General features: G+C 38.9%; 2 protein-coding genes across 2 annotated transcripts in view; one reads left to right on the forward strand and one right to left on the reverse strand.

Annotated features, from left to right (window-relative positions):
* RPA1 (replication protein A1) overlaps nucleotides 1-18,506 on the reverse strand; it is a 52,511-nt gene extending 34,005 nt beyond the window's left edge. Inside the window, exons 1-4 of the mRNA XM_061174850.1 lie at nucleotides 18,364-18,506; nucleotides 5,352-5,402; nucleotides 3,829-3,907; nucleotides 3,073-3,181 (exon numbers count right to left, since the gene is read on the reverse strand). Of these exons, the coding sequence (XP_061030833.1) occupies nucleotides 3,073-3,181; nucleotides 3,829-3,907; nucleotides 5,352-5,402; nucleotides 18,364-18,396 (272 nt within the window). The 5' untranslated portion in view covers nucleotides 18,397-18,506. The remainder of the gene's footprint in view (nucleotides 1-3,072; nucleotides 3,182-3,828; nucleotides 3,908-5,351; nucleotides 5,403-18,363) is intronic.
* A 181-nt stretch (nucleotides 18,507-18,687) lies between these two features.
* The window catches only part of SMYD4 (SET and MYND domain containing 4), a 33,850-nt gene continuing 33,480 nt past the window's right edge, over nucleotides 18,688-19,057 (forward strand). The window contains exon 1 of the mRNA XM_061175554.1: nucleotides 18,688-18,951. The gene's annotated coding sequence lies outside the window, so the exon portion shown is untranslated. The remainder of the gene's footprint in view (nucleotides 18,952-19,057) is intronic.

A 19,057-nucleotide genomic window follows, 5' to 3' on the forward strand; every position in this document is an offset into this window, starting at 1 on the left:
TTTGATCCCCACAACTCCTAAGAAATAACAGCATGAGCATGTAAAGATAAATGTACAAGGATGACTGCTAAAGCACTGTTGGGAATAAACCTAAATGACCATCAAACCTAACTGACCGTCAAGGTAAGGAATAAACCTGGTCGTACACACACAGGTTCTCAGCAGAGGCAGGAAGGAACACATGGCATGCAGCCATGCTGAGGCGGTGAAATAAGGCAAAGCCCATGGGAGTGGAACTCCACCCCAGACTGGAGTGAATGGAGCTCCAGGTTTAGTACTCAACCACAGCAAAGTTCTCCACCCTCCCCTATACCATGCCCTAGAGGAGAGAAAAGTGGCTAGAAAGCACCACCCAAGCACTCCAAGGTAGCCTAGAATGGAAGATAACAGGTCCCAAGTGGGAAGGTTGGCAAGGGGATGTACCTAGCCTAGACTATGTCAGAGCAAATGAAGTCTGGACAAAACTGTCCACATTAAGCATGAACAAGATAAAAAGAAATGACATAGCAACAATGTAACACACAACAGTGTATAAAAATAAAAGGAACAGAAGAGGCAGAGACAATTAACAATCCCATCTAGAGGAAAGCATAAGCCAAGAAAGGGAATACTTCCCAAGTGTGGTGTGCAAAATAAGACTAAGAATTCAATAAAAGTCAAAAGATGAGATGAAACAAGAGACTGAGAAGAAAAGGGAGCTTGAAAAGTTAAGGAAAAAACAGAACAAAAGCAGTATCATTATACTTCTCATACTTAAACTATAAACATCAAGGAACAGAACAGAGAAAGCTAAAAACTGAACTATAATATATAATACGTTGGAAAATCTTAAATGAATCCAATGCATGCATTAGAAAAAAGACTAGAGCAAACTGAAGACGTACATGGAGAACAAAGTTATCCTGGAACTCAAATGAAACAGAAACATAAGTAAAAACTGGAACTCAAATGAAACAGAAAAGATCATTAAGGAATAACTGAACAATCTCATCAAAAAGAAAGATCTAACTCCTAACTGCAGACTGAAAGGGCACCATGCACCAGGAGGGGAAAAAAAAAAAAAAGGAACCACTGACATTTGAGACATAGCCTGGTTAAGTTACTGAACTTGAAACATAAAGAATTCTTCCATCTAATCCACAGAATCCATTCAAGTTTCATAAATTGTCTTAATGATATGCTTAATAGCAATAGGATCCAGTTCAGGATCACTTGTTATATTTAATTATATCTCTTTAGACTCCCTGAATCTGGAAGGATTCTTTTACTTTCATGCTTGAAATTTGAAAATCAGTTATTTTATAGAATGTCCCTCAATTTACCTGAGGCTTCCTCATGATTAGATACAGATTATGCATCTTTGGCAAGAATATAATAGTACTGATACCATGTTCTTCTCACTGCATCCTACCAGGTAATACATGACTTCTGTTTGTCCCATTACTGGTAATGTTAACGTCAATCATTGGAATAAGGTGTTGTCTGCCAGCTTTTTCCACTGTAAAGTTGCTTCTTTTCCTTTTACAATTAATAATTATGCTCTGGGGAGGTACTTTTACCCTATAAATAACTTGTTCCTCCATCAAATTTTTACCACTTGTTTCAGCATCTGTGGTAGGCTAAATGACCACCCCCAACCAAAAGATATTCAAGTCCTAATCCCTGGAACCTATGAATGTTACCTTATATGGCAAAAAGGGACTTTGCAGATGTGATTAAACTAAGGACTGAAGTGGCAATTTTATTCCAGATTATCCGATGGGCCTTAAAAGCAACCACATATCCTTCTAAGAAGGAGGCAGAGGCAGACCTGGCATAGACAGAAGAAGAGGTAATGTGACCATGGAGGGAGAGATTGGAGTGATGCAGCCGTAAGCCAAGGAATGCTAGCAACCACCAGAAACTGGAAAAGGCAAGGAATGGATTCCCCCAGAGAGCTCCCAGAAGGAGGCGGGCCCTGCCAACACCATGATCTCAGCCCGGTGAAACTGACTTCAACTTCTAACTTCCAGGGAAAATAATTTCTGTTGTTCTAAACCACCAAATTTACAGTAATTTGTTACGGCAGCCACAAGAAACTTACATAGCACCTATTAATGTTTCCTGCCTGAATTAATACTACGACGGTTGCCAAATGGTGATTTTCTAATTCCATCAATCCATTTACATTTTTACATGACATTCTATTGTAAGAAAAAGCTTTCTGTTCCCCCCCCGTATTCATTTATTCAGTATAGACTTATGAATTCTTATTTTATTCAGTAGGTTGCAGTCTGTTACTATTTATTTATTTACTTATTTACTTTTAATTAATTAATCATTTATTTATTTATTTGGCTGCGCCGGGTCTTAGTTGTGGCAGGCGGGATCTTCGTTGCCGCCTGAAGGATCTTCGTTCCGGCATGAGGATCTTTTAGTTGCAGCATGCGGCATCTAGTTCCCTGACCAGGGATCGAACCCAGGCCCCCTGCATTGGGAGTGCAAAGTCTTAACCAGTGGACCACTGGGGAGTCCCTATTTTTATTTCGACTTTTAAATTGCCCTAGATTTGGCAAATATGACTCTGCTAGCCAACAAAAAACGTCATATTTCAGCAGTGGTTAATCAGGTGTGAATAACAGTTTTGTTCACCACTGTATCTCTAGCATGTAGCATCTTGTAGGTATTTAGCATACTCTGTTGGCTGAAGAAAGCGTTTACTATGAAAGATTCAAGACTGCAAAAAGAGCAGTGTTACATAATTAATTATATCTTCTTTTGCCCTAATAAGTGATCCCATTTCATTAAAAGATACTTAAAAAGAGAATCCTAAAATCAGTGCTGCTGAAGAGATTAGAAATAAGAGTTCTGCATTCGGCTTTAATTTTCTGCTGTGAAACCTCCAGTTCAGTTCCATATTTTTCTCCTTTTGGTGCCACATTTTAGTTGCCTGAGTTCAGAACTCAATAGTTGTAAATTCTTAGCTGAAAGCTTTTCGACTTCTAATTGAATTTTGGCATCCAATGAACTTCTCTGTTCAAAAATTAGTCCCATTATACAACACAATAGAACAGAAAAAAAGATACCACATACCTTCCATCTTTCAGAGTGTTCACAATAAATCGGTTAATCTGGCAAATACAGTTGCTAGACAATCGTTCTTCCTCAACAAGAGGGTTCAACTGTGTTGCCAACATGAAAGCTGAAAAGCACAGAGATTACTTCAGTCTCTAAAACATTTCAGTCATGACAATCTAAAAGCCGATCATACCTGTACCAGCAAAGAAAAACAATGCCTTAAATATTAAAACTACTCAGACTCTGCATAGTGAAAAACAGTACTAATTTGATGTGCATTAAACAGCTGTTGCTACTTTGAAATTAAGTATTTCTTAAAGTGCCCCAAATCATCTTTTCCATCATTCAGGTTTCATGACAAAGACTAAAAAATCTTTTCTAGGTCCTTCACCTTGTGACTAGATAGTAAGTATATACTCTGCAAATTCTCTCCTTTCTCCCTGTAAAGCTTCCAACACAGAAATAAAACCCCAAAAAGACAAGTATAGGACAGCTAACCAATCATATTCACTAAACGTCAATATCACCCTAAGGGAAATTAATCAAAGAAAGCACAGAGCACCAGTTAGACAAAATTAATTAAGCCAAGTGGCAGCTTTCCACTCGACCTAGTCTATTGTTAGAATGCTCTCTGCCAGCTGCAATTCTGTCTTTACGAAGGCACAGCCAAGCCAATGTAGGCTTCTGGAATGCTCCAATTACTGCAATCAAAGTGTTGGGTGCGCTTTTATTATTTAAATACAAATTCCTAGATTTATACATCATACGTACAAGACAGAGTATTCAATCCATCACTCATAAGCAGTCGATAACGGGGTGGATTATTCCCTGTAGCAATGGGACGGATGTTCTAGGAGAGAAAACATGATTCATTAGCCAGGTTGTCTGCTCAGTCCCCAGGGATCAGTAAACTTAAGTGGCAGGAGAGTGCGTTTGCCATTAGTTCAACACAATTGAACTGCTTGCCCATTCTCTTGACACCTAAATCCAAGTAAAAGAAAATTGGATTTGATGATTCTCCCACCAACCTCTCTCTACTAACACTAAACACAACATAAACGAGAATAAAATAGGTTGCCAATACTCTTCTGTTCTCTCTCCCTTAACTCAAATTTGATTGAAAATTAATTTAAAAAAACATACAATAAGGCACCTAATACATGTATAGTACTATGCAGGAAACATGATAAAAATACAAAATGGAAGAAAAACTCCTTGCCCTGAAGAGGCTTACAACTGGGGTGGAGACGGAGGCAGAGAGACATAGCAGAGGTGTGCACATAATGACAAGACATTTATTCCAGCTTGAAGGAAATCAGAGGCAGCTTTCTGAAGAAAATGAAATACAAAAACAGCCTTAAGACGACTGGCACGGAGGGACTTCCCTGGTGGCACAGTGCTTAAGAATCCGCCTGCCAATGCAGCGGACACGGGTTCAAGCGCTGGTCTGGGAGGATCCCACATGCTGGGAAGCAACTAAGCCCGTGCGCCGCAACTACTGAGCCTGTGCTCTAGAGCCCAAGAGCCACAACTATTGAGCCTGTGTGCCACAACTACTGAAGCCCGCACGCCTAGAGCCCGTGCTCCGCAACAAGAGAAGCCACCGCAATGAGAAGCCCGTGCACCGCAACTAGAGAAAGCCCGCACGCAGCAACGAAGACCCATCGCAGCTGAAAGTAAACAAAATTTTAAAAAATAAAATAAAATAATAAAACTGGGATATTTGCCTTTAAAAAAAAAAAAGATGACTGGCAGGGAGTTTGGGAATAACAGGGAGACAGACCATCAGGCTTACTGACTCACAATCTGCAAGTGTGATCCAGGATTCTGCTCCTATTGATTTTTAAAATTCTCACTAAAATTTGAGACCTCCTTAAATGAATGATAGGGTTAATGAAGAATCTTAAGCAGACAAGTTCCTTTCAGGTAGATCTCTCCAGAGGCCATATGTAAGGCAGATTTGAGCAAGACAAACCCCAGGGCAGAAAGACAACCAAGGAGGCAGAAGTAATGATGTGTAGCGCTACAGTATCCACCAACTGTGGAAAGAACAGAAAGGCAAAGCCTCAAATGTGAACCTTCAAAGGTCAAACTCTGGCTAACACAACATTAAAAATAAAGCCTGGTTCCCCTCTCAGAGTTACAACATGGACTGGACTATTTTTGTGATGATGAAGAGAATTTTGTAAAGTGGACACATTTCCTAAAGTGGACTGTATGTCCTCTATCAAATGTAATTTATAATTATATGTAAGTTTAAAAAACGTTTGACATAAAAATATGTAGGTACTCACAATGACTTGGAGAATGGGTTTTATGGATGTATCTCCTTGTTGCATTATGGCCTGAAAAAGTAAAAACAGATGCTTATGAGATAGGCACTCAAATCATGATTAAAACTTGACATTTTTAATTTGGTGTCTGGAATAAACCACAGATGACATTATTAAAAGACCCTTTTCGGAGCTTATCATTTGAAAATCTACTTCAAGTTTTATCACTCTGGACAAATCATAAAATCATAAAAGTGGGATTCATACTTACTGACAAGGATACTACATCTAAAAAGCTGGCATCGCATATGTACTCATTAGTCATAATAGCACATTTATTTTCCTACACTGCCCATTAATAGGGAATGAAACAAATAAGTACAGCAAATCCTTAAAACAGAATATTATGCAGCCTTAAGAAGATGTTTCTAGGGACTTCCCTGGTGGCGCAGTGGTTAAGAATCCACCTGCCAATGCAGGGGACACGGGTTCGAGCCCTGGTCCAGGAAGATCCCACATGGTGCGGAGCAACTAAGGCTGCAAGCCACAACTACTGAGCCTGCACGCCACAACAAGTGAAGCCCGCGTGCTACAACTACTGAAGCCCGCGCGCCTAGAGCCCGTGCTCCGCAACAAGAGAAGAAGAGAAGCCACTGCAATGAGAAGCCCGTGCACCGCAATGAAGAGTAGCCCCCGCTCGCCCCAACTAGAGAAAGCCTGCGCGCAGCAACAAAGACCCAGCGCAGCCCAAAAAAGAAAAAAAAGAAGATGTTTCTATACCACTGGTTGCCTCTTGTGAGAGGAATTGGGTGATGGGGGACACGTGTGGGAGGCAGACCTTGCACTGCATCCTCTTTTATACTTTTTGAATGTTAAATCTCATGACTCTATTAGCAATTATAAAAATAATTTCTAACAAAAGCAAAATAACTATTAATCAGGCTTTTAGTTCATTTTTAAAAAGGCATCATTTAAAGGTAACCATCAGAAAAACTAGCTAGCTAAAACTCGTTGTCTGACGTCTGCTTTTGCCCATGCTGAAATAAGTGATACCAGACTAGCTCTTCCAACCATAAACTAAAAACTAGACAAAAATATATAAACTGTTTTCAAATACCAGGCAACAGGTAGAACAAGACTGTGATCCCTGAAAGGAAAACAAATGAGTTTCTGCACAGAGGCACTTTTGGACCATAGCATAGGGAAGGGAACCCAAGAAGAATATGGCAGTCCTGCTGAGCACAGATCAGTTTGGGGAGGTGAGTTATCTGGACTTCCTGGAGGCAGAGTACCCGACAGGAGGGAGCTACATAGAGAAAGAGCTTCAATAACCTATGCAGGGGTTCCCTTGAGTTTTTGGCTGAATTCTCAGTTGTGCATACACAGAATGAGGTGCCACAGGCCAGGTAAAGATTAGAGAGCTACAAGCTGAAAAGTTACTGGCGCTCACCCAGGCTAGAATACATTTGAGTTCCAATTAGCCATTTGAGTGGAGAGAACTCAGTAAACACCTGGTGCATTCAGTAGAAACCCCAGAAAGGCCATGCTTTAGAAATAGACTAAACTATCCCCAAAGTAAAAGCTACTCTAGACCCACTACAGTCTCAAAGGGCTCAGCTGATCTGCAAGTAAGTTAACAGTCTGCCAGAACAACTCAATATTCTCTATACACATAATCTAGACACTGAACAACGTATTGTTCATAATGTCCATTGCCATCTGGGGTCCCAAGACCTTTTCAGAGGGTACATAAATTGAAAACTATTTTCATCATAATAAACAAGCTTTTGTCCTCCTCACTCTCGTTCATTCAATACAATGAAAAACTGGCTGAAGGACTAATAAAACTTTATACTATTACCACTTATGAATGTCTACTGGATGAAAAATCAGTAATAGAAATCACAGCAGTTCCACTTTCTAATAATAAAGCAACTTGTTGAATTAAAGAACAAGATACATCATGAAGACTGAGTTAATATCTCTTCCGCAGAATTCTACTTTTGCCTTATGAATGGATGAATAGATAGATGTGGCTGGACTGGCTGCTTTGCTTGTGTTCATCCCCTATCAGCACCAACTAATCATCTAGTAAGATCTTCTTTCGTGTGAATGCTTGACAGCAAACACAGACTATGCTGAAATACTCAAAGTGTTGAATCACTTTCAAAACTCATGGTTTATCCTGAAACAGCTGTGTTGACATTTGCACTGATGGTGCAAAGCAGTGGTAGGTAAACTACGGATGCCTTAGCCGAGTTACTATAGTAGTAGTCACTGTATGCTTCACTGCCCTGAACACACTGGGGAGCAGAGTTTCACTAAAAAAAAAAAAAGAAACTTGAAGAAATAAAATTATTTATTACATTAAATCTTAACCTTGAGGACAAAAAAATTTTAATATTCTATGCAACCATACAGAAAGTATGCCAAAGTACTTCTGCTGAAGTACGGCTGCGGCCTTGAGGAAAAGCACTGCTACAACTGTTCAAGCTGCAAGTTGAACCAGCCGTTTTTTTCTCATGGAACGTCATTTCAACTTGAATGGGCAAACGACAAACTGTGGTTATTCAGACTTGGGAATTTAGTGGATATCTTCTCAAAAATAAAGTGAGACAATTAACTGTATTTGTTGCCAATGATAAAGGAGTTTTCTAATGAAAGTCAGGACTTTTGAAAACTTGTATTCACCAGCTTCCTAATACTTACTGACTTTTCTTAATTAAACCAGTAATGATGTTAATAAGCATGAATTTTTGTCATATAACAAAATATATCAACATTTGGAAGATCTGTAAAATGCAATGAACCAATATTTTCCAAATGACTGAAACATGGCATTACAAATAATGCATAGGTAAAAGATCTATTCAAAATGGAAGACAGGCCAAATCTACATTCCAACTAACCTTTAAGAAACTACCATTTGTTGAGTTTTGATACAGTATTAAAGGAAACCTGATTTTCTATTCAAAACACTTCTGACACCAAATGTGTGGGTTTTCCACATGAAGCAATTCTCTGCAGACACCAACTGGGCGTCTCACAAGTCAACTTAATTTTGACACTAACTACCCAGAATTAGTGTAGACCCCACAGGTTAAGGGCTCAGTCCCACAAGACTGTCCAAGTGCCCACTTCATACACTAATCTCAAGTAGTGGGTCCCCAGGTGACCCAGTTTACACTTCTATTTGACTTGGCTACAAATCGTGGGGACTTCCTTGGAGTCCCTCACAGAACTCAGGGAAACACTTTACTTAGTGTTACTGGTATATTATAAGAGAGAGTTAAAAGGATACAAACAAAAATCAGATGGAGAGGCACATAAGACAAAGTCTGGATGGGTCCCAAGCACAGGAGATTCTGTTCCTGTGGAGTCTGGGGGTGTGCCCCCTCCCAGCATGTAGATGTGTTCACCAAACTAGAAGCCCTCTGAATTTTGTTGTTTAAGGATTTTTCTGAAGGCCCCATTACATAGGCATGATTGATTAAATCGCTGGCTATTGGTGATTAGCTCAATCTCCAGCCTGTATCCTGTGGGGTGAGGTGTAGAGCAGAAAGTTCCAACTCTTTAATCACATGAATGGTTCCTGGCAATCAACCCCTGTCCTGAAGCTACCCTGGGGCCCACCAAGAGTTACCTCATTAAACTTCAGGTATGGTTGAAAGGGGCTAATCATAAGTAACGAAAAAAGCTCCTCCCACCCTATCACTCAGGAAATTCCAAGGGTTTTAGGAGTTCTGTGTACCAAAAACTGGACAAAGACCAAACATATTTCTTATTATATTACAAGATCACAAGGATCAGAAAAGAAGCCTGAAAAGGCTATTAAAATACTCCTTTTTCCAACTACATATTTGAAGCCAGATTTCCTCCATATAGTTCGACCAAAAAAACCATATATCCATATACTGAACGCAGAAGCTGGTATGAAAATCTAGCTGTCACGTCTTCTAGTAAGCCAGGTATTAAAGCAATGTGCAAAAATGTAAAACAATGTCACTTTTCTATTTGTTTTGAACTATATAACTGTTTTTCCTAAAACATGTTATTTATGTTAACAGATGAGTTTTATTACTATTTTAAATGAATAAATATTTTTTAAATATCTGTTATAATTTCAAATATGGTAAGGGAGATACAACCCACAAAAACAAAAGCTTTTGGTGGGGGGGTGCTCAATGATTTTTTACAAATGAAAGGTATTCTAAAATCAAAACATTTGAGAACCACTGTGTTCTGGACCGAACATTTGTGTCCTGACCCCACCTCCCAATTCATATGTAGACGCTCTAACCCTCAGTGTGAGAGTATCAAGAGATGGGGTCTTTGGAGGCAACTACTTTCAGATGAGGTCACAAGGGTGGAGCCCCCATAATGAGATTACTGTCCTTATAAAAAGAGGAAGAGAGGGACTTCCCTGGCAGTCCAGTGGTTGAGACTCTGCGCTTCCACTTCAGGGGGCACAGCTCAATCCCTGGTCATGCAACTAAGATCCTGAATGCCACAAGGTGCAGCCAGAAAAAAAAAAAAAAAAAGAGGAAGAGACACCTGAACTCACTCTCTCCCCACACAAAGAAGAGGTCATGTGAGCACAGTGAGATAGTAGCTGCAAGCCAGGAAGACAGCCCTCACCCAGAACTAAATCTGCTGGTGCCTTGATGGATTTCTCAGTCTCTAGAATTGTGAGAAATAAATATGCTGTTTACATCACCTAGTCTATGGTATTTTGTTATAGTAGTCCAAGCTAGGATGCGTTGCCCTAAAACAATCATTAAAAACGTAAAGCATCACTAATACGCCAATAGTGGAAATAAATTGTAATCATAAAAAATACTCAAATAATCCAGAAGTTGGGAAAAGTTAAAAAATAGAAAAACAACAGCAAAGAAAAGATGGAACAAATAAAAAAACAAGCAACAAAATGAAAAACTTAAACCCAAACTTGTAATTATATTAAGTGTAAATGGTTCAAGTACTCCAATTAAATGGAAGAAATTATTGTAATGAATAAGACAGACCCAACTATTTGCTCTGTACAAGAAACGCACTTCAAATATAAAAAGGCAAATTAAAAATAAAATACTGGAGAAAGATGTATCATTAAAAGCAGGCAGGGCTTCCCTGGTGGCGCAGTGGTTGAGAATCTGCCTGCCAATGCAGGGGACACGGGTTCGAGCCCTGGTCTGGGAAGATCCCACATGCCGCGAAGCAACTAGGCCCGTGAGCCACAATTACTGAGCCTGCGCTCTGGAGCCTGTGCTCCGCAACAAGAGAGGCGGCGATAATGAGAGGCCCGCGCACTGCGATGAAGAGTGGTCCCCACTTGCCGCAATTAGAGAAAGCCCTCGCACAGAAACGAAGACCCAACACAGCAATCAATCAATCAATCAATCAATCAATCAATAAACCCAAAGTTAAAAATATATATATATAGACGTAACACTCAAGATTTAAAAAAAAAAAAAGCAGGCAAAGTAGACTTCAGGACAAGGAATATTACCTGGGATAAAAAAGGACATTTCATAATAATAATAGGGTTGATTCCTAAAGGAGACACAATGGGGACTTCCCTGGTGGTCCAGTGGTTAAGACTCCGCGCTTCCACTGCAGGGGGCACGGGTTCGATCCCCAGTCGGGGAACTAAGATCCACATGCTGCACAGCATGGCCAAAAAAAAAAAAAAGACACAATGATAAATGTGTTCACCTAACAACAGGGTTCAAAATACATGAAGGAAAAACTGACAGAATGAAAAGGAGAAATAGACAAACCCACTATTATAATTGGTGGTTTCAACATTCTTCTCTCAGTAATTGACAGGGCAAATAGACCAAAAAATATAGAAATAAGAATATAGAAAACTTAAACTATCAACAAACTTGACCTAATTAGATCATCTAACAACTGCAAAATACACATTCTTTTAAGTGTACCTGGAACATTTTCATCAAGATAGTCCATATACTGGGCAGTAAAACTCTCAATAAATGTTGAAAAGTTGAAATCATACAGAGTACGTTATTTGACCACACTAGAATTAAACTGGAAATCAATAACAATATGATATCTAGAAAATCTCCAAATACTTGGAAGTTAAACAACAACCTTCTAAATAACCCATCTGTTGAAGAAGAAATCACAAGAGAAATTAGAAAGTTATTAACAATGAAACTTAAAATACAATCTATCTAAATTTGTGGGATGTACCTACAGCAATGCTTAGAGGGGAAAATACAGCTTTAAATGATCTCATTAGAGAAGAAAAAAGCTCCAAAGTCAATTATCTAAGATTCCACCATAAGGAGCCAGAAAAAGAATAAATTAAACCCAAGTACACAGAAGGAAAGAAATAATAAAAGAGCAAAAATCAATGAAATAGAAAATTGATAAATAATAGGAAAAACACAATTGAACCAAAAGCTGGTTCTTTGAAAAGATCAATAAAATTGATAAACTTCTAGCTAGTCTGGTAAAGAAAAAGAAAACACACATTTTCAATACCAGGAATGAAAAAGGCATCACTATAAATCATACATATATAAAATTTTATATATATTTATATATATATAATAAGGGAATATTAGGAACTTTATGAAACAACTTAGATTAAATGGATAAGTCCCTTAAAAAAAACACAAATTATCAAAACTACATAAAAATACAAAAAATCTAGATAATTCTACATCTATTAAAGAAATTAAATTTATAATTTAAAATACTCCAAAAGAGAAAACTCTAGGTCCAGATGGCTTTACTGGTAAATTCTATCTAACATTGAATGACAAAAAACACCAATCTTGCATAAATTATTTTAGGAGATAGAAGAGAACACTTTACAACTCATTGTATGATGTTAGCTTTACTCTGATAGAAAAAACAAAGTCATTGTAAGAAAGAAAAATTACAGATCTATATATCACTCATCAATAAAGATGTAAAAATCCTCAACAAAAATCAGTAAATCAAATATAGCACTATATAAAATGTATATAATATGTCAAGACCATGTGAGGTTTATTCCAAGAAGGCAAGGTTTACTCAACATTCAAAAATCTATTATTGTAGTCTGTCACATTAACAGAATAAAGAAGAAAAACCACAACCATCTCAATAGATGCAGAAAAAGCATTTGACAAAATTCAACACTTATTCATTATAAAAAGTCTCAGCAAATTAGGAATAGAAGATAGGGTTAAAATGATAGCAGGCATCTACCCAATAATCTAATTACCAATCACACTTAATGGCAAAAGACTGAATGACCTCCCCTAAGATCAGGAACAAGGCAAGGATATAACTCTCATCACTTTTACTAAATATGGCAGTAGAGCTCCTAACTAATGCAACAAGACAAGAAAAAGAAATAAGGGCATAGGGACTTCCCTGGTGGTCCAGTGGGTAAGATTCTGAGCTCCCAATGAAGGGGGCCCGGGTTTGATCCCTGGTCGGGGAACTAGATCCCGCCTGCATGCCACAACTAAGAGCCCGCATGCTGCAACTAAGAGTCCGCATACCACAACGAAGATCCCATGTGCCACAACTAAGACCTGGCGCAGCCTAAATAAATAAATAAATAAATAAATGTTTTTTTAAAAATATATTTTAAAAAAAGAAATAAAGGCATAAAGATTGAAAAGGAAATAACTGTCTTTATGTGCAGATAAAGTCATGTATGTAGAAAATCTTAAGGCATCTACAAAAAACTACTAAGTCAATTTACCGAGTTTTCAGGATACAAGGTTAATATGCAAAAATCAACTGTATTTTTATATACTGCCAATTAACAAATGGAAAATGAAATTTTTAAAAATACTATTTTAATACCATTAAAAAAACCTAAGTCTAACAATACATATGCAAGACTTGCATACTGAAAACTACAAAACACTGAGAGAAATTAAAGAAAACCTAAGTAAATGAGAGATATAGCATGTCCATGGTTTGAAAGATTCAATGTCTGTAAGAAGTCAATTGATCCCAAATTGATCTATAAATGTAATGCACTATCAATCAAAATCCCATCAGGCTTTCTTTACTAGAAATTGACAAGCTGATTCTAAAATATATATGAAAATATAGAGAACCTAGATTCAGTAAAACAATTTTGAAAAAGAATGAAGCTGGAGAATTTATACTACCCTATTTCAAGACTTACTATATAACTACAGTTATGAAGACAATGTGGTACTGGTGTAAGTACTGACATATAGAGCAATGGCAGAATAGGCATTCCAGATATAGACCCACATATATAAATTTTATCAAAGGTGACAACACAATTCAATGGAACATTATAGTCTTTATAACAAATGGGGCTGAAACAACTGAATATCTGCAATGGAAAGAATGATCTATACACCACACATAAAAAGGTAAACTTGAAATGGATTACAGACCTGAATATAAACTAAAACTATAAAACTTCTAGAAGAAAACACAGGACAAAAGATTTGTAACCTTGGGGGAAACAAAGATTTTTGGGGACAGAAAAATACAATTCAGAAAAGGAAAAACAAAACAAAAAAAACCAACTGAACATCAAAATTTAAAACTGCTCTTTTAAAAGAACACCATTGAGTTTCCCTGGTGGCCTGGTGGTTAAGAATCTGCCTGCCAATGCAGGGGACACGGGTTAGAGCCCTGGTCCGGGAAGATCCCACATGCCGCGGAGCAACTAAGCCCGTGCGCCACAATTACTGAGCCTGTGCTCTAGAGCCTGCAAGCCACAACTACTGAGCCCACGTGCCACAACTACTGAAGCCTGTGCGCCTAGAGCCCGTGCTCTGCAACAGAGAAGCCACTGTGATGAGAAGCTCGCGCACCAAAACGAAGAGTAGCCCCCGCTCGCCGCAGCTAGAGAAAGCCCGTGCACAGCAACGAAGACCTAACGCAGCTGAAAATAAATAAATAAATAAAAAAAATAAATTTATTTAAAAAAAGAAACAGCATTAAAAGAATGAAAAGCCTCAGATTGGGAGAAAATATATGTAATGCTTTTATCTAACAAAAGACATGTCGAGATTAAATAAAGAATTCTTACAACTAATAAGAACACGTCCCAATTTTTTAAACAGGCAAAAGATATGAACATACACTTCACAAAAGAAGGAATACAAACAGCCAATAAGCACATGAAAAGATGCTCAAGATCATTAATCATCAGCGAAACACAAATTAAAATCACAGTGAGATACCACTACACATTCACTAGAATAGGTAAACCTAAAAAGACTGACAAAACTAAGTGTTCGTGAGGAAATGGAGCAAACAGAATTCTCATAAACACTTTGGAAATAGTTTAGCAATTTCTTATAAAGTTAAATGTTCACTTATCACATGACCCAGCAATTGCACTCCCCAATATTTATCTCAGAGGAATTAAAATATATTTCCATAAGAAGACTTGTACATAAAAGTTCATAACACCTTCATTCATAATAGCCAAAAAGGAAAATAACCCAAATGTTCAACAGGTAAATAAACAAGTTGTGTTTATTCATACCATGGAATACTACTGGGCAATAAAAAGGTACAAACTACTGAAACAACATGGATAAATCTCAAAAATCATTTTGCTGAAAGAAAGAAGCCAGACACAAAGGGTACATATTATTTGATTCCATTTATATGACGTTTTAGAACAGTGGAAACTAACCTATAGTGATAGAAACCAGAACCCAGAACAGTGGTTGCCTAGGGTAAGGGCAGGGGATGGGAAAGGAGCAGATTGGGGTGGTGTATACATTTGTCAAAACTCATCAAACTGCATATAGTTTGATGTATTACAGACTGATATAGTTTGTAAACAATATGTATTATAGTTTTTGTTATATGTAAATCAAATTGAACTTCAGTAAAGGTGGTTTTTTTTTTTTTTTAAAGGAACAGAACTGGGGGAAGGGACAGGTCAGTAATTTCATCAAGCACCTTTCTGTTTTATTTGATTCTAAAACCAAATACATGTAGTACTTTATCATTCTTTTTAATTTATTTGTGTCATAAATAGTGAATATAAGACTTACTCTTCTGGGACATATAGCATGATATATACACTTAAGACAGAACTGACTTAAATTTTCCAAATTAACATTGCTAATAAAAATACAAAGCAACAGTGGTGATCATTTTGTAATGTACAGAAATATCAAATTACTATGTTGTGCACCAAGAACTAACACAGTACTGTAAGCCAATTATACTTCAAAAACAAACAAACAAATGAACAAACTTATAGAAAAAAAGAGATCAGATTTGTGGTTACCAGAGGCAGGAAGTAGAAGGAGGAGGAACCGGACAAACGTGGTCAAAAGGTACAAATTTCCAGTTATAAGATAAATAAGTACCAGGGATGTAACATACAACATGATTAATATAATTAACAATGCTATATATGAAATATAATTAACAATGTTATATATGAAAGTTATTAAGAAAGTAAATCCTGAGTTCTCACCACAAGAAAAAAAATACTTTTTTCTTTTTATTTTGCATCTATATGAGGTGATGGACATTCACTAAATTTACTGTGCTAATTGTTTCATGATGTATGTAAGTCAAATCATTATGCTGTACACCTTAAACTTATACAGTGCTGTATGTCAATTATATCTCAATAAAACTGGAAGGAAAAAAATACAAAACAACAGAATGGAATGGTTCAGAGCACATGTTCAAATCCTCACCTCATGCACAAATTACTTAACTTCTCTGGACTTCAGTTACTTCATCTGTAAGACGGGGTTAATGATAAAAATCTACTTTACAGGGTTACTGTAACTACTGACTATAATAAAGTATCTAGCACATTGGAAATGATCAAAAGTATTCGTTCCCTTCCCCTTTCTTTGTATTACCTAATTACTCAAGATACAAATGCTATTAATTCTATTTACCACAATAGTTCCACGCATAATCTCTTATTTTATGTTAGCTCTTGCCGAAAATGCACTATTTGTGGGTTAGTGCTTACCCTTTGGGGTCTATGTCTTTTGAACTAAAATGATATTACCTGCTTTAGCTGATAAACAAACTTGACAAAGGTACTCTACACTCCTTCACCACAAACACACACACACACAAATTTTCCTTATCATTTACGAACAAAACCTAAGTGATACTTCACCTAACACTGGAAATATGTTTCCTAAATTTTGAATATGGCAAAAACTAACTCATCAAATTATTTGAAAAATACCAGTCACTTTCCTTGAAAGTGAAGAACAATTCCTAATTTGTCTTAAAGATGCAAGGTAGCAGCTATAAAGTAAACAAGGACTACAATTTGCAATCAGTTCTCGGGGTTATTTCTAATTTATTAAAATAGTCACTCAACTCTGCCAACTGTTCTTCCCCATCCATCTCTGTCCCTTTCTTTTCCCTGCCTCATGCAATTAGCGAACATTTATTGGGCACCTAAAACTTGCCAGCAGTCCTTCCGGTATTGGGGAGACTATGTTGAGCAAAAAAAGACATAATTTCAGGCCTCAAAGAATTTACAATCCAGTGGAGGGAGACAGAAAGTAACCGATATGAATCAAATAAACAACATATAAATGTAAGATCACATCTGTGATTATTAATAATAGGTAACATATAATGAGCATTTATTATGTATCAGGCATGGACTAAGCACTTTAAATTAATAGCTCATTTAATCGTCCCACTAACCTTAGGCAATACGTACTAGGTATGATTAACCTCATTTGACAGAAGAGGAAAGGCAGAGTTTAATATCGTGAACAAACAGGAATTAGGGGCTGAAAATAAAGGGATTTAGCCTAGCAAGGGGAGTCAAGGAAGGCTTCTCTGAGGAAGTTAACTGAGCAGAGACTTGAAGGTTACGTTAGTCAGCAAGGGGAGAATGAACAACCACCCAGGCAGTAGGCACAGGTTAAAGAATGTCCAAAGCCTCGGTGGAAGGCAGGAGTATGAAATATACCCGGATTTAAATTAAAAAAAAAAAAAAAAAGGAAAGGCTGGAAAGGAGGAAAGAACTGGTGGGAATATGCTATGATGGGAATGGCAGGAGGAGGGTTATGCTGGGTAGAAGTGAGAAGGCCAGGCAGAAACAATGGTGCCAGTGTGGATGGAGAGAAGTAGATGCATTTAAGAGATATATGTGGAGGTAAAACACACCAGACTTGGGGAGGGACTGGACATCCAGGGTGACTGAATGTGTAGCAAGAATGATTCCACAATTTCTGGCTGGTATAACTTAATGAATAATGGTGCCATTCATCCAGACAGGGAACGGTAGAGGCCCAAATTTAGAAAGATAATGGATTTGCTTTGGGACATGTTGAATTTAAAATGTTTTTGAGATATCAAGTACGCAGCTGATAGAGGTTTGTCTTTCAGAGTAAAGGTGGCTCCGGACACAGAAATTTGTGATCAATTGACATATAGATGGTAATTTGATTGTCTCGGGAGAAGAGTCAACAAAAATTTACAGAGAGATCTCCAAATAAGACGGGGAAAGACAAGCCAAGCTGAGCCACAGAAACCGAAAGAAGAGGGTGTTACCAAAAGAAAGCGATGCTCAATAGTCAAACGCTGCTGAGAACTCGGGTAAATTTAACTCTCACAAGTGTCTGTTGGATTTAACGACCTGGAGGCACTGCTGACTTCAGCCAGGGTTCCCTCTATAGTGATCAGGGGAGTGACTGATTGGAGTCTGTTGAAGGGTTAATGGGAGGCGAGAAAAAGAAAGAACTGAAAACTGACAACTCTAGGAAAGTTAGGCTGCGGATGGGGGAAGGGGAGGAGAAAGAGAGTGGCTGCGGGAGAGAGATGGGCGAAAATCAACAGTTTATTTTGTTTCATTTCCTTAAGCAGGAAAAACATGAGCGTGTTTAACAGACGATGGGAAAAATGCTTTGAGGAGTGATGATTCTAGGGAGTCACCCGGCGGTTCCTCCCCGGCCCCCTATGTCTCCTCCTCCCGTGTTCTCTCCCCCTTCTCCACCCCGCACAGCCCCAGGGCCCACAGCCACCCCGGCCCCCGCCCGGCTCGCAGGCGTCTCCTCACCGCAATGACCCCCTCGCTCAGGTGGCCCACCATGGTTCCGCCGCAACAACTCCAGCGCTCCGACTGCCCTGCAGCCCTGGCTTTACTCCAGGGAACCCGCGCGCTCCAAAGCGATTGGCCCGAGGACCTGCGTGCACCGCGGCGGCCTCCGGACGTGCGCACGGCACGGGGGCGGGTTTAGGAGCCGAGCAGCCACTTCATTGGCCGAGGCGCGGCGGGTGGCCCACGTGACTCACCGGAGCCCAGGTCCGGGGCCTAGTCGCTGGATTGCGGGGCCAGGGGGCGGGGCGCGGAACCGCGGAGCGCGCGAAGCGTGCGAAGCGTGATGCGTGAAGCGTGACGCGGTCGCAGCGAAGGGCGCGGAGAGGACGAGTTCCGGCAGCTTTCCGAGCTGACTCTCGGAAACGTACCCCACTCGGCCTTTGGTGGGCAGACACTGACTGGTAGCTCAGAGGAGTGGTAGAGCTGTTGCCATAGTAACTGTGCTACTAGATGTAGTCAAAGCATTGACTTGCTTCCTTCAGCAACCCAGAGCTGAACTCCCGCAGGTTCCAGACCCTGAGCTTGGCACAGTGGGGATCTCTCAAGGTAAATAAGACCTGGTCCCTACCCTCAGAGGAGAGCACAGTCTGTCGAGGGAGTTTCTGCTGTGAGGAGCACTAACTCAAGGTAGACGTGGTTTGGGCCCCAGGAG

This window comes from Eubalaena glacialis, chromosome 19 (assembly GCF_028564815.1).
Source record: "Eubalaena glacialis isolate mEubGla1 chromosome 19, mEubGla1.1.hap2.+ XY, whole genome shotgun sequence".
NCBI classification, from domain to species: domain Eukaryota; kingdom Metazoa; phylum Chordata; class Mammalia; order Artiodactyla; family Balaenidae; genus Eubalaena; species Eubalaena glacialis.